Source organism: Fundulus heteroclitus, chromosome 1 (genome assembly GCF_011125445.2).
Source record: "Fundulus heteroclitus isolate FHET01 chromosome 1, MU-UCD_Fhet_4.1, whole genome shotgun sequence".
Classification (NCBI taxonomy): Eukaryota; Metazoa; Chordata; class Actinopteri; order Cyprinodontiformes; family Fundulidae; genus Fundulus; species Fundulus heteroclitus.
This window is the reverse complement of record NC_046361.1, coordinates 15,777,633-15,793,650: the sequence shown is the minus strand read 5'-3', so window position 1 is coordinate 15,793,650 and position 16,018 is coordinate 15,777,633. Positions and strand designations below refer to the sequence as shown.

Here is a 16,018-nt window from a genome sequence, read left to right as displayed (position 1 = left end):
TTTTTACAACCGATTTTCTTAAGCGCTACTTGACCATTTTCAGAGGAATGTTTAGCTGTGGTTGACCCCCAAACTCTGATCGATGAATCATCCAAGCATGAAATGTCTCTTGTGAATGAGAACTGACACTTGACATGCAGCTTAGACCTGAACCTACTTTAGGTTGAATCTTTAGGCACTTTCTTATTTGCAGCCTGTGGAAAAGTACACTTTTGTTTTAACGCCATGGTCATAATAACATGGATGAATGTGCAACCGGTGGTACTTGGACTACTCGTGGTGCTACTCAGAGCAACTCAGGATGAGCTGGTACGAGATTTATCACCGTATGATTAAGACAGTAATTGCCCAACAACATTTACCCAAAAATGGACAACACAATCAAATTTCTTTCATTGAAAATAGAAAGCAAGAATTGTTGCAGCAGCTGCTAACCGTTACTGCTCTGTTTTGTTGTAATGTTGATAAGTCACACTGCAAAAATAGAACTTAAAAATAAGAAAATATTGCTTGAAATGAGAGTATTTTACTTTGATTTAAGCAGGTAAATAACATTATTTGCCAGTGGAATAAGATTTTTACACTTAAAATAGGAACAATTCATCTCCATCATCTTATTTCGAGTGCAGTATATCTAATTGTCTTATTTTAGGGGTAAAAATACTCATCCCATTGGCAAAAAATCCTATTTACCTGCTCAAATCAAGGACCAATACATTAAATTCAAGAAAATTTCACTTATTTTTAGTTCCCTTTTTGCAGTGCATGCGCCAAATTTACAAGTAGTTCTCAGGTTAACGTGCTGATTGTGCACGTCAGTAGAGGGGTGGGTCCAATTATTATTACTTTTTTTTTAAGGAACCAAAAATGTCTTTTACTCAGCTGACCAACAATGCTCAGCAACTAGTTGAGGAGGGGAAGCGCAGCACTACTTTACGCTCCATTCAGATGCACTCTCTGGCATCTCTTTAAAAAGGACTTTAAGTTTTAGGAACAGTGAGACAAAAAAAATGTTAGAGGTTTGAAATCCTGACCTTTCAGCTTTACTTAATGTGGCACTCTTGGCCTTTTTTGCACAGACAGGAAATGGGCAGAGAGAGAGAGAGAGAAAGGGGTGAAAACATGCAGCAAATGTCCTGAGATGGAGAACCAACCACGCCTAAAAGCTTAACTTTTTAGAACCCTGGTTTACCTTGATATGAGTTATCAGCCCATAACCAGCATTAATCATGTATAAGCTAAATGCTAATTAGCTGAAATGTAAAGCTGTGAGCAATCACATCACATTTAGATTTGCATAAAGACAGCTAGTTCATTCATTCATTCATTCATTCATTCAGGTGTTGTGTCTATGTATGAAGTTTGAACTTAGAGATCTGGGTGTAACCTCAAACTCAACCATGTTCTAGTTGACAGGCCAGAAACCACAACAAATTTCCCGATTACTGAACTCAGTTACCAGGCTAGTTACGTTTAGCGAACTCAAGCCGGGAGCGATGAATGTCTCTTCATTATATACAGTCGGACACGAAAAGAACATGTTCATACTAAAAGGTTGTACACCTATTTATGTAGGTGGTTGATGTCATTACACCAAAACTGCTAGAATTGCAAATAAATCATTTATTTCTGCAGCCGTCTGTTTATGTTGGCAACATGGCAGCCATGGATCTTGGGTCCGGGGCCCCAAATTCCTTGTTTCTTGTCTAACATCCCCTACCCCACTGAACTTTAAATTTTAAGTTTAAAAATGCAGTGCAAATTGACGTAAAGGTGTGTGTTTGTGTGTGTATAGTGGCAATACGCAACAAATAAAAAAGTCCAACTCCCTTGAGGTGGTACTCATAATCAAAAGATTTAGTTCATTTTATGAAAAACAAAGCAAAAAAAACAACAAAGATAACACAGATTGACTCATAAATTTTAGTTTTCGTAACAAGGGTGATTTCCAAGGAGCCGCTGAAAACATGTCATAAAGCAGATGATTAATGAGGATGATGCATTTCTCAGGTTCTGTTTCTTGGGCATTTTTGCTGGATTTTGCTTCTGTATAAAGATAATGACTTGTTTTGTCCTGTTGTGCACCGTCTTCAATTTTAAGCACACTGCACGGTATGCTGTAATTGCCATATATATATGGATCGATAGACATGTGTTGCGATAGGAAAACCAAGTCTTTCATGTAGGTTAACACTACATTACACCCTCCCAACCAATCACAAATGCAGACTCAGGAATTCAAAGAGTTGAGAGAACGTATGTTCTTTTTTAAAAACTTACCGTATTGGTAAAAAGTTGGTTGAATAAGGGGTTGAGTTTGAAATGAGTGTTCTTTATCTAGAAATAGGTCATTAAGAAACAGTGTAAAATGGCCAGGGCTGCCCCTAAAATATATGTTTTACATTGTTGATAAATATCGATATCAATCGGTATGATTTCTATTTTATCGATATGCTTTTTTCCTATATCATCCAGCCATAACCTGGAGTGCTAGGGCCTTACAGATGTCTTCTTTTTCTTGCGCTCCTTTAGCCTACTTCCAGCTGCCAGAGGGGTACTGTTTCAGTAATTTCTTAATGGGACAGGTGTGCCAGCAGCTGTGTCTGTGCGGGACTTGTAAAACGGTATCAAGCTTTTTAAAAACACGTAGTTAATCTACAGAAAGTAAAAAGCAGGAACTCTGTTAGGGGGTGAACACGGCACTGTGGTAATCATGATATCCTGTCACAATCTTTTAGATAGTTGACACAGTTTCTTTCAAAGTATCAGAAGCAAACGTAGGATCGATGGATGTCATCCAGCGCTGCCTTGCGTGCAGCTCGATGTGGAGTGGAACAGAAATCTACCAGCGTGTGTGCCTGACGCCTTTGGTTAGAGTGTTAGTTTTAACATGTCTGCGGTTCATCATCACACCCCCTTCTGCCCACATGTTTTGAGCGCGCGTTTCCTGGTGAATCGACTGCTCGCCAAGGTACCACTTTTGATCATGACTGCAATGTGTGTCACTCGTTTCAGGATGGCAGAGCCTCGATTTAACAACCCGTACTTTTGGGCACCGCCGCCCTCCATGCCAGGCCAGGTAAGTCCACCGGCAAACACGTCACAGCGTTTTCCACCCTGATCGCCGCATACGTTCCCATGTGTGAATGTCTCGCTCAGCAGTCACCCAAAAAACAAACAAACAAAAAAAACGATCCCCGTTTGGGAAATTGTCACAGAACGCTGGAGTATTTAGAATACAAAAAAAGCTCTTTTAGTATGTGCTTGTGGCTGCCCTCCTGACTGTATTTTCTTATTTTTTTGGTGGGGGCCACAAACGACATTCACACACGGTGACTGTTTTCTGTTGAGCATGACCCGTTAACCCTTTCAGCTGGATAACCTGGTCCTCATTAACAAGATCAAGGAGCAGCTTATGGCGGAGAAGATTAGACCTCTGCACCTGCCGCCTACGTCCACACCCTCTCAGCAGCCTCTGCTGGTCCCCACCTCGTCCCCGGACAGCGGCGCCCCGCACGGCATGTCGGTGCCGAAATCTCAGCCGCAGCAGGTGCCGGCCCACCACTCGCAGCCGCAGGGCTCCGGGCAGTCGGAAATCGCTCTGCACTCTCGTTCCGCCTCCGGCTCTGGTCTAGGTACTGCTTTAAGTAATTTTTTTTTAAACGGTGGATTAATATACAAGCATAGAAAAAAAAAACATTTATGGTGCCTTGCAAAAGTATTCATATCCCTTTATATACCCCCATTCATTTATTGGCCTTTATCTGATACGATTATGATTTGGAATAAAATCCTAGTGTGTGTTTTTATTTTTAGCCCTCTTCACAAATATTACATTCTGTTAAGATCTGCCAACAATGTGTATTTCACAGCTTTGTGTAATACCAAATAATTGTCCCGCAGAGGGGAAATCTATCTCTGCGTTTAACCCGTTCCTTAGCGAGCAGTGTGCTGCTTGATCTGTGGTCAAGGGTCTTGCTCAGGGACCCAGAGTGACAGACTGAGTTTCAAACCGGCAACCTTTGGGGCCTCTCCGAGACGCGAACGCCCAGCTGTCTAACTGCTAGGCCACCACTACCCATATTCTGTAGGCCAGTGAGGCCTGTCCATCCAACAGGCCAGTCTGGCTGTGTCTGAAATGCTTGGAGGTGTGATGTTGAAATAAAAAAAAGAATTAGTCAGATAAATATGATGTAATCATTGTTAGTATCCTCATCGCCATATTCAGCAAAATTCTCCTGAAATTCTGCCTCCCTGGTTGAAAGAAAGCCACAAGAAGTCCGGCGAGCCAATGCAGCGGACACGGCAAACGGCGTGTGGAGGAAGGCCCTCTGGTCAGACTAAGCCTGGATGAAAACTTACGCTGCACATCACCCCCTCACCATCACCTCCATGGAGCATGCTGGTGGCAGCACTGGGCTGCGGGGAGGCTCCTTTTCATCAGACACGGGGAAGTCCTGGAAGAAAATCTGCAAAAGACTAGAGAGTGGGGGGCGGAGAGGTGCACAGATGCAGTGGATTGTAGTGTAAACTAATCCACGTCACTAGCCTGACATGGTCATACTCAATTCTAGTCAGAATTTGAGTCTGATTCTGCTCCATAGAGCTGTGATTATGGGGCGTGTTTTGAACGAACCAGATAAAAAAATTCCTCTGCACTCAATTGGATAGACCTACAACCAATAAGAGCAACGGAGTGTGTGACGTATGTTTAGCGACGCATAGTTGTTGTCAACGGAACTCAACTTTTAGCCTAGCATAAGAAGACGAGCGTTAACGGTTTTTGCCGGTGTTGCAAAAAGAATGTAAGGATCCAAGGAGTCCTTCAACACACAAACCTGTCGATATCTTCTAGAACAGACCTAATAGCAGAATCTACACACCTCAACTCTCCAGCGGCAGCCATTGTTGTTGTAAACGAACTCAACCCAAGCGCGCTTTGGTGACGTGGTTGATTACGTTACTGTTGATCATCTGTCCATCATCGTATTAAAGCCCGCCCCGACAATTTGATTGGCCCTCCAGATATTGGGCGAGCATACTCGCGCTACCATTGACCAATGCCAGACCGAACTTCCCGACCTAAAACGTTGTGGGCGGGACTAAGTTCGGAATGGCACCCAGACTACCACCTCACACTTTGCAGGTTTCTGTCTCTGAAGCGTTTAAAGAAATATTTATTACTTTCTTTCCACTTCAAAATTAAGCTCTGCTGTGTGTTGCTCTACCATCCTCAATAAATATAAGCGGGAAAAGTTCCAGGGCCGTGAACACCTTTTTAAGGCACCGTGTATATCGGTAGTACTGGTAAGAGTATCTGTCACAACTACCCAGTCCTAGAACAACTCTTTAATAATGCATCTATGAGAGTTTTACAATTGTGGTTCTTTTCATTATATTACAGAATAAAACAAACCTGGGACTGTCCACTGCTTTATGTTGACTGTGCTCACCTCCTTTAACTTTCAGATGGAAATCTGGACGACAAGACTTCAGTAAAGGCCAAAGGATTATGGGACGACTGGCACATGAGACAACTTAGTGAGCAATCGGGCCGGGTCAACCATCGTTCAGGTACCGCAGTCACTAAAGTCCAACGACGACAAGCTTAACACCCGCTGCAAAGCGGTGATGCAGCTCTGGTTCTCACCTCCTCAGGTCTTGCTCCCTCGTCTCGACCGGACAACCACAGCACCTCGGAGGCCCTGACCCCCACGACTCCGACCTCGAGCAGCCAGAACCGTTTGGGCGGCGCTCCTTCCGTGAACATCATCTCCGGGCTGGCCAGCGGCCCCGGCATGGACCACATGAAGGGCGGAGGTCTGGCCGGACTCCTGGGCCCCCCGCCAAAGGCACCTCGGGGAAGAAAGAAGATAAAAGCCGAGAACGCAACCGGGCCTCTTCTGGTGGTGCCCTACCCCATCCTGGCGGACCAGGGCTGCGTCACCGTGGCGCCTAAAGAGGGCAAAACCTACAGGTCAGACATCCACAGTGCACCCTGCAGCGTACGCGTTTAGGTTTGTTGTTGAGCTACTGGAAGAATGTCGACCCGTAATTTATGTGTTAGGTCATGACAAAGTCCTGCTTTAATGCTGTCTGGGTATGGAACATCTCGTTTTTGTGCTGAGTCATCCAAAAAAAAAAAAAAAACTTGTACCATAGTGTTAACTTTACCGTTTCCTCATGTCTGACACGTTTTCTTTTTTTTCTTTTTTTCTCCCCTTCTCAACCTTTCTGTTGCCAAGGTGCAAAGTTTGCCCGCTCACCTTCTTAACCAAGTCGGAGATGCAGATCCATTCCAAGTCCCACACAGAGGCCAAACCACACAAGTGTCCCCACTGCTCCAAGACGTTCGCCAACGCCTCCTACCTGTCCCAGCACCTGCGCATCCACCTGGGGATCAAGCCCTACCACTGCTCCTACTGCGAGAACTCTTTCCGCCAGCTGTCGCACCTGCAGCAGCACACCAGGTGTTACACAATACACTGATGTTTATAGTTTTTACTCTTTACTTATTTTAAAGAGTCTCTGGTAAAATACAACAATTCAGAGAGATGTTAATGCCTCTTTTAACACCTCCCTGCTCTTACCGTATTCCCATTCAAACATAAGACCTACATGTATTCATAGCACAACTTCTGACTCAACTTTTAACTTAATAACTACTTAATTACTACTTTAATGCTAGATGACGTAACCGGAACGTTGTGATTCCCTAAACAGACTACAAAGAGCTCGCTTCAGGAATAAATTTGCCTTCTGGGTGTTTTTTTTTTTTTTTTTTTTTTTTTTCTTCACAGAATAAGATGATACCCAAGCTCCTTAGCCAGAACTACTTACAACAAATGGAAGAGATTAAAACCTCCTGTGCATAGTTCTGAAAAATAATATAACTAAAGTTAGTAAAATAAAGCCTATATATTGAATGCTTTACTACTGGTAATTGGCAACTTTTTAGGGCTTAAAAAATATTTAAAACCCTGCAGAAGCCCTATTTTTAGGCCTGTTGTCCTCTCCCCATCTGACAATGTCTTCTTGAACTGACATTTGTTGCACTTTTCATGATCCGACTTTTTAAAGTGATCTCCTCTGAAGTTATCAGTAAAATTCTAAATTTTACTGATTTAAAATGCTAAATGTCATCTTGCAGTGAGCTTATAGAAAAGTAACCGGTCCCCCTCTCCCTTTGCTTTGCTGGCTTTAGCTATTTAAAATAACGAGTATCCAAAAGGCTCATATCTGTGAAGATTTTTGGCAGATATTTGGGAGACAGTTGCTATTTTCTCAGCCTATGCTGGTTAAGACTGCCCGCTGTATCAGTCCACCCCATCAACTCCGACTCATCAGTCTGCTCTTAGACCGCCCAGGGTGTAGTAAGCTTCTAATTTTGTTTTTATTGTGCAACAAGCTGTCAGTTGTGCAACAGCATCAGAGATGGTACACTCCTACGCTCTTTAAGGTCTCATAGTTTTTGGTAAATCTTCCCACTGGACTCTCAGCCAGCTGATCGGACGGGTGAGCTGATCAGGCAGATCGCTGCAGCCTCCGCCAGGATAGGTTTCCTGTTCTGCTGAGAAAATGGCTGAACGGCTGTCTGCTAAAGTGTGCAGCGCAGGGCTGCTGAGAGCACTGCTAAGTTTATCATCGCCGCTGAAATTACGAAATATCAGAAATCAGAAATGACGGCTTGGACTGCAATAAATAGTCCATGATTACTAAAGCGCCACGCTGTCATGCCAACAACAGATGTGGTGAAGCTTCTTGGAGCGCAACAGGTTTCACCATTTCTTTTCTACAAACTCACCATTAGTTAAATTGAATGCAGTTTTATTTATATAACGCCAATTCACAACGCATGTCATCTCAAGGCATTTTACAAAGTCAAATTTAATCGTATCACCCAGAGAGGTCGGTCAAAAAGTTTCCTATCTAAGGAAACCCAGCAGATTGCATCGAGTCTTGACAAGCAGCATTTACTCCTCATGAAAGAGCGTAGAGCCACAGTGGACAGTCATCTGCTTTGCCAATGGCTTTGCAGCAATCCCTCATACTGAGCATGCATGAAGCGATGGTGGACAGAAAACATCCCCTTTAACAGGGAGGAAACCCTCCAGCAGAACCAGAACCGGGCTCAGTATGAACGGTCATCTGCCTCGACTGACTGGAGGTTAGAGGAGACAGAGCAGAGACACAACAAAGCACAGAAATACACATTGACCCAGGAATCCTTTCTATCTTATATGGTAATAGCAGATGATCTGTCTCCCCTGGATGGTGTCACCGGTAACAGAACGCCAGACCAGGTGTACCTACTATGAAGAGAAAAAAGACAGAACATAAAATTTAAAGTTGATCTAACAACAAACAATGCAAATTGGAGAACAGTAGGAGAACTTAGCAGAGTGAGAAAAATAGATCTTGATGTCCTCCAGCAGCCTAAGCCTATCGCGGTATAAATACAGAGATGGTTCAGTGTAACCTAAGCCGCTCTAATTTTAAGCTTTGGTTATCCTATTTAACACCTTTCTCCCTCAGGGAGGAGACTGTTACTGATATCATCAAATCTCACTTCAAAAGATCAGAAATATCACTGTAGTAACCTCAGGAGTACCAGTGGTCTAATGATGATGTGGTGCTGTATTTTGCAGAGGAATCTCTTATTTTATATTAAAACCATACATAGTGTATATCTTTACATACTGTGAGAATCTGGGGTTCTAGTCTGTTGCAAATCCACTTTGAGCAGGTTAGATCCACTTCAGTTATCCTGTTTAAGAGTTGTCTATCTTCCAAATGCATTAAAAAATGTATTGTTTAGAATCATCACCCATTTGCAGTGATTGTTAAAAATGTTAAAGTATGGGATCTACTGAAACAAGCAGGAAAGGTCCCCCTGACTTGACTTGGGACTCACTAAAGGTTGATCTGCACTTGTGCCCATCTTACAATGTTTTTATGTTTCGTTTGTTACAGAATCCACACCGGCGATCGGCCTTATAAATGTGCTCATCCTGGATGTGAAAAGGCTTTTACTCAGCTGTCTAACCTCCAGGTGAGTCCTCAATCAGCCCGGCAGGTTCACACCTTCCATGGAGTGCACAGATTTAGCTCGTTTTCATCACTGTAGTGTCACATAACGTTTCTATTACTCTCAAAAAGATAATTATTCTGAATTTCCGGAAAAAAAGTGTTTTACTTTGATTTGTATGATCAGTTTTGTCTTGGTGTAGCACAATTTGGGTTTTTGATCCTATTCATTGATCATTTTTGAGTCGCTAACAGATAAACACATGTTTAAAAACTGCATTTTGGGCTTTTGGCTCATTATAGGTCCAAGTTTTAACCTGGAGCCCAGGCTCTTCTACTGGGTCAGGTTTAAATGCCAAACAAAGCATTAAGTGTGTTGCTTTTGTGAAACGAGGCTAACACTTTCAGATTAATGCAGGATCTGTGCTTAATGTAAAATCAACCAAAGTATAATGCACTTTTAACAGATCTAAATTTGTTCAGATGACTAGAAACGAGGAAATAGCCCTTTACCATACTGGCCAATCAGAAGCCTGCTTTAGCACTGTGTTGTTTCCCGATTTGTGGGGAGAAAGTAAACATATAAAACCTAACTAGACATGTGATTTAGACTTGGATATCTAAAATGTCAACAATAATGATAACAAATCTAGGAAATTGAGTCCAGAAATGTTGGGAATTTTAAAACAGTAACTTTGTAGGTCTTGTCAAAGGCATGAGGGAACAACCATGACAATCTATTTTTAAACCTGAATTGCTACACTGGTCTGACCTTTATTGTCCTGCAAATGGCTCTTATGAACAAGCTGGCAGTGCTGTGAAACCAGAGAAGTGAACGGAGAGCGTTCTCTGTTGTGCTGTGCTAACTTTTCCTATAGTGCTTGGATACGTATAACTTAATTGACTCACGGATCAAATTCAAATCGATCACCTTTGTAATCCACTGTCATGTGAAAAGAAATTATTCCACCCCATGAGAGCTGTTGTGCTTTTTTCTAACATATTTGTGTGCATAGATAGATAGATAGATAGATAGATAGATAGATAGATAGATAGATAGATAGATAGATAGATAGATAGAGACCTGCCATTTACCCAACAGTTGACTGGGGAGCAAGAGTTGGGGGGGGGGGGGGGGGGGGTCGTCCGGTAATTGACAGGTTGCCGGTTTGATCCCCCGCTCCGACAGTTGTTGTCCTTGGCCAAGACACTTCACCCACATTGCCGGCAGGCGCTGGTCACAGGGTCCGGTGGGGCCAATGTATGGCAGCCTCACCTCTGTCAGTCTGCCCCAGGGCAGCCGTGGTTACTAAGATAGCTCACCACCGTCAGGGTGTAAATGACTGATTGTAGCGTGAATCGCTTTGGGCTCGTCGGAATAGTTAAAGCGCTATACAAGTACAAGCTATTTACCATTTACCCAACGGTCCTGTAAGCTGTGAAACCACTTAACTTTAACTTCCACTGGACAGGAAAATTATGTTTTATTCTGTTCTATTTCTGGTCTGCTTCTCTTACTGGCTGCCATGTTTGCAGGCCGCTGCTCTTTTGCCAAAATAAAATACCAAATGCTGCGCTCTGTTTTGGGAACCCTGGGAACTGTCATATGATTGGTTCAGAAACCAGGAAGTAAACACGGGCTACACTCTGAACCAAAGTAGTTAGGGACAGGTACCTCTAGGTTTGAAAGGTGAAAAACTTGATTAAAACATTGTTGATGGAGAGGATTGATTGTTTATAGGTAATGTTACTTTCATCCCAGGTGAGAAATGACAATGATTTAAGTTGATGTTACAGTAAATACCTTACTTATAGCTCCTTTAAATATTACGGTCAATGTGCTCCCGATTGTTGAAGTGAGAGCGAACATCGCGGTGAGATTTTTAAAAGATGTAGAAAAGAGCTGTGTCACTGGATGCAAAACGGTTTACAATGCCGGGGCATTCAAAACATGCCACAGTCTGCCACCCAAGCAAGTTCCCTAAAAAAGAGCAAGGCCGCAAGATAATGTAAAAGTCTCAAAAATATCATCCATGGTTATACAGCAGACTCTTTTTACTGTTGTTTTCAAAGTGCATGCTTGTACGCAGACGTTCGTGGAAGATGTGCAAGAGGAAAGCTCTAAGAAACATTCAAAGGGCAGACTAAGGTTTGCCATCAACAAAAACCAGGACCAGTAAGTCCGCCAGGGACAGGCTGAGAACCGGATAGTCCTTAGACGGGTCAGAGCCCAGATCTTGATCTGAGATGCTTTGTGGTGACTCACAAACACGGCTGTAAAGGCAAAAAAAAAAAAACTCAAGAATCTGAAAGGGAGGAATGGACGAAGTTTCCTCACAACAGTGTCAGACACTGGTAGATGGCTACAAGAGACGTTTCACTGAAGTTATTTCAGCCTAAGGGGATAAGACTAGCTATTGGGGCTATTGGTTAACCCTTTAAAACCTGATACTGGTAATGTGAAGAAACTTCAAATTTTTCAAAAAGAAAATATCTTTTGGTTGGTTTAACAAAAGTAAAAAAAAAAAAAAAAAAAAAAGTCAGACTTTCAAATTTTCTTTGTATCGTAACTGATATGTTAGACCAAAAAATGTTCCTCATGTTTTCTGCATTTGTTTATAGAGTGTGTAAAATATATTAATTTGCATGTTGTTAATTGTATGTTCAGAAAAATACTGATTTTGTTGAAGAGGTAGAGGTCTCAGAAATATTTGTATCAAAAATGATACATTTGGAGTTATAGGGTTAATATAATTTGTGTAGTGAACAATATAAGGTTATTGTTGTTGTTTAAGTTCAATGAAATTAATTTATCTTCCAGAGATAAGTAAGTGAATGAGGGCAGACATCCATATGTGAACATTTAATTAACAAAGAACTGAATATTTCTTTGGCTGTCCTAATTGTTTTCACATGACTGTACCTATACACAAACCAGAGTTGTCAAATGTTTGTCTGAAAAGGTCCAAAGCAAATCATTTTTGCTTTATTTTTTTATTTTTTTGGTATTTTTCCCCCCATGGGTTATTAAAGGGTCAGGGTAGTGTGCTACAAATTGTAACGGATGTGTTCCTCCAACACTCTGGCAGCTGTACGTGGACTTCCTACCGACGTTTCTCCGTTTCTCTCCCCCCTACAGTCGCACCAGAGGCAGCACAACAAAGACAAGCCGTACAAATGTCCTAACTGCTACCGTGCCTACTCAGACTCGGCGTCGTTGCAGATCCACTTGTCAGCGCACGCCATCAAGAACGCTAAGGCCTACTGCTGCAGCATGTGCGGCCGGGCATACACCTCAGTGAGTAAAAAAAAAAAAGGAAAGACGTCTCTCTCTCTCCCCAGCCTGCGTGTTTACAGACACTGTTTATAGCTTGTTGCTGATAAGATTGTGACATTTGATGATGTTCTGCCTTCCTTTGACGAAGAGAAGTCACGCTTCCTGTTTGTGGTGTTTAACAAGCAGCCGCGCTCTGGCTTTTGCTAAAAAAACGTGCAGGGAGGAGGCGTCTTTCAGCGTGGCATTTTGGAGCGCAGGGATTTTCCGAGTAATCCTTTTCACTCAAGTTGCAATGAGGGCTGTATTACAAAACAGGAACAATGGCTTGGCCAGACACAATGGTGGCTCTAGAGGGTTTTTTTTAATGTCAGGTAAAGTGGGCATTGCTGCTCAGATAGATGGCTTGAGTTAGCATACGGGGAGCGGAAAACCTTGCCATGGTGTAGATTCTTCAGACTGAAAGCCCAAGTATTCTGCATCAACATTAAAACTGTAAAAAAAAAAAAAAAAAGGATGGAGATAACACATTTAAATAGAAAAAGATGTAAAATGTGCCATTTGTTTTTTTTTTTTGGTTTCTGATTTACCCAGATTTCAGTTTTACACTTGCTGACAATCCAGCCTATGCGGAAAAAAAGTAATTACTCTGAATTCCTTTCACTTAAAAGAGTCAAATTAAAACAGTTCAGTTCTTTGCGGTCCCACATGGAGGAAGTGTGGTGCACAGCAGTGGTCATCAAGGCATAATCCAAACATATGCGCACAAACATCTCACTCCACAACAAGGAATAAAACCATTAAACGGTCTATAATGTGCCATGCCAGCTCAAATTTGATCAAGAGCTTTGATAGAGCTTATGGATGGCAACCTGTAGCTTTTGTCCTGAGGGAAGTAGAACAAATTCCTCTAAGAAGATGGTCTATTATTTACTTCATGATGTCTTTGGTGTGGAATAATGTCTGGAGAGCTATAAAAGAAAATCTGTATCCATGAATAAATTGTCTGAGGTTTTGAGAATACGAAGTGCTAGATGTGTAATGAATGGTTATGATTACTCAGAGCCTGGTAGCACGTCGCGTTCACACAAACAAAATGTGAGTATGTCTGCAAAGCGGTGCTGTGGCCATTTTGAATGCTTGGGGGCTAAAATTGACTGGCAAACGTGATTTAATAGCGCAGACCTGGTCGGGTTATTTGGGAAAATGTCTCCGCCGAGCTGAAGTCAGCGAGTCAGCAGGAGAAAGTCTCGCAGAACGTCTATCTGGCAACATGGAGGCATTAGCCGACGTAATGAAACCCTGACTTTGCACATCTGCACTTTGTAAGACGGGCTTTTCAAAATAAATGCAATTAAATAATGCGCATTAGTAAAAAAGGCTCAAAACCGTAAATAAACAAAATCTGTGTGTTTCCCAACCTTTTATAGGAGACCTACCTTATGAAGCACATGTCCAAACACACAGTCGTGGAGCACCTAGTGAGCCACCAATCGCCACAGAGGACCGAGTCCCCCAGCATCCCCATTCGGATCTCCCTGATCTGAGCCCCCCCCTCCCAGAGCGTCCAGCAGCGAGATTCATCGGCCTGGGCTCAGCCGGACCTCCTGAGGCCCTGCACCCACGTTCATCTACATAAGGCTTACATTGGCGTTGTGACGGCTGACGCAAGCATTCGGCGTTAAGATTTTTTTAGACAGACTGCCTCCACCTGAGCCGTCTGTCATAAAAGAAGGAAGAACAAAAAAAAAAAAAGTAGAAATAATAAGAGCACAGCGTTGTCTTGTGAATGTAACAATATAGCTTGCCGTTAATCCGGCGGTCCGAGCGGCAAGGAATGCCTTGCGTCAGATTTAGGAAGCACTTTGGTAAGCAACATGTAAACCGTTGGATGCACCGGCCGTTAGATATATTTTAGATACGAGTTTGTTTTCCTTTCCCCCTTTCAGTTTAGATTGTTTAGTTCCCCTTTTTTTTCTCCATAAAATGGGTTTTAAAAACCTGCCAGGCGATATTTGGCTTTTTAAAAGTATTGAAAAGGTGAGGAGCGGTGGGGTTTGCTAGGTGTATTTGGAAAACATCCAAAGATGATCTTAAAGCACTTTTTGGCGCTGTGGGTTTTGGCTCGAATTGTTTTTAATCAAGTTGGATGGCAAATGGCGAAAAGGGGGGGCGGGGCAGGGGGGGCGTTACCTGTGGCAGCTAAGAGTACAAAATACAATCTTCTGTGCTGCTCTCGGCATTTTTCAGCACAAGTACACGGCCATCTGGAAGTGACGACGGGCAATCGGTCGACGACAATTAAAGGTTTTTCTGATTGTGTTTAGGGGGCGGAGTTACTGGCGGAAACGGAGCAACATTCAATGTGTTTTTCTTTTTAGTTTTCATATTACTTTCTTTTAGCGGCACCTTTATCAAGAATCGCGTTTATGACAAGCCCCCCCCAACCTCACCAATTCAAGTCACTCGATCTGTGCCATACGCGAGCTTTAGGATCTAAAGTCAAGGCGGCGAATCTTTAACAGTCTGTGGAGGCTTTAAAGAGCGTCCAGACGATTAAATTTGAAGGTTTTAGACAGACACGTCGGAGCGTAACTACTTTTGTGTTAAAAAATAAGCTCAAATCCCAGCTAAACTAGTGTTATTTTTCTTTTAGAGTGGATGATTTTTACATCCAACCACTGGACCAAAATGTGAAGTTAATGTACAGCTACTCCCACTCAGTCAACCCATTTTTTTTTTTTTTTTTTTCTAAAATAAGCTTTTACTCATCTTGAAGAAACTGCAGTATAAATCCTACTCGGTAGGATTGTAAGTTCACGGCGAGATAAATCCTCGGCCGTTTTTTCCTCTCTTTAGTATTATTTTTACTGTACACAGTATTGTTTGTTGTATTTTTTACTGTAACCTCCGAAAAGGTACTCATAGGGTTCCCTGTATTCTTCAGGGTACTGGGGGGGGGGTAAAAAGGTGCTGCGGCTAGTCGATAGCTCTGAGATGGAACTGAGAATAATGTAAAATACATATACAGTATATAGTATGTTTTCAAAAAGAATTACGAACGTATTACTCGAGCCACTGGCCTGAGAAACGGACATCTACGCCAACAACAGACCCTGCCTCTTCAAGCGTACTCTTCTCTAACTCTCACTTTGTTTGAAATAATGGAAAAAAAAAATGTACATGTTGCTGTAACTGTAAAACATGTTACTCATTTCTAGTACCTACCTTTTGGTTTCCATCGATATGTTCTGTTTGGAATTTGTAAAAGCTCACGTATGAATTTACTGTAATTATTTTTAGTCTACCTTGTACGTTTATTAATATTCATCTTTTATATCAGTTCTATACATGTAAGCCTTAACTGTTTAATCATCCCAGAATCCATTATTCTGTATTGTGTTCGACAGTATTCAGTCGTGTAAGCATTTTATTCTTTTGTTCTCTTGTTTTATTCCGCATGGAGTTCTTGAGCTGTAATCTGTATAACTGTTTAACCCACGTTCTCTATGAAAAAGGTATTCCGTAGATTTATTACACTTTTTTCCTGTCTTGCATTGTGGTTTTCATATACAGTTTCTAGACGACTAAATATGCACAGCCAAGACGGAGGAGTTAAACTAAGGTTATCAATGTTTTAAAAAGGAAGAAAAAACAAAAGAGGAAAAAAAGCTTTGTATCTTTACCTTGTTTAATAAACAGACTGTTATAAATGAA

The 16,018-nt window shown here is 42.1% G+C and overlaps 1 protein-coding gene across 2 annotated transcripts in view; it reads left to right on the top strand.

The window, feature by feature from the left end:
• znf362b (zinc finger protein 362b) overlaps positions 1-16,018 on the top strand; it is an 18,860-nt gene extending 2,842 nt beyond the window's left edge. Inside the window, exons 2-9 of one of the 2 annotated variants that reach the window (XM_012873424.3) lie at positions 3,016-3,079; positions 3,401-3,635; positions 5,470-5,574; positions 5,659-5,977; positions 6,246-6,470; positions 8,974-9,052; positions 12,167-12,325; positions 13,732-16,018. In XM_012873424.3, coding sequence (XP_012728878.2) covers positions 3,017-3,079; positions 3,401-3,635; positions 5,470-5,574; positions 5,659-5,977; positions 6,246-6,470; positions 8,974-9,052; positions 12,167-12,325; positions 13,732-13,848 — 1,302 coding nt within the window. In that variant the 5' untranslated portion in view covers position 3,016 and the 3' untranslated portion in view covers positions 13,849-16,018. Of the gene's footprint in view, positions 1-3,015; positions 3,080-3,373; positions 3,636-5,469; positions 5,575-5,658; positions 5,978-6,245; positions 6,471-8,973; positions 9,053-12,166; positions 12,326-13,731 lie in introns of both variants that reach the window. The other variant, XM_012873423.3, reaches the window with a different exon arrangement.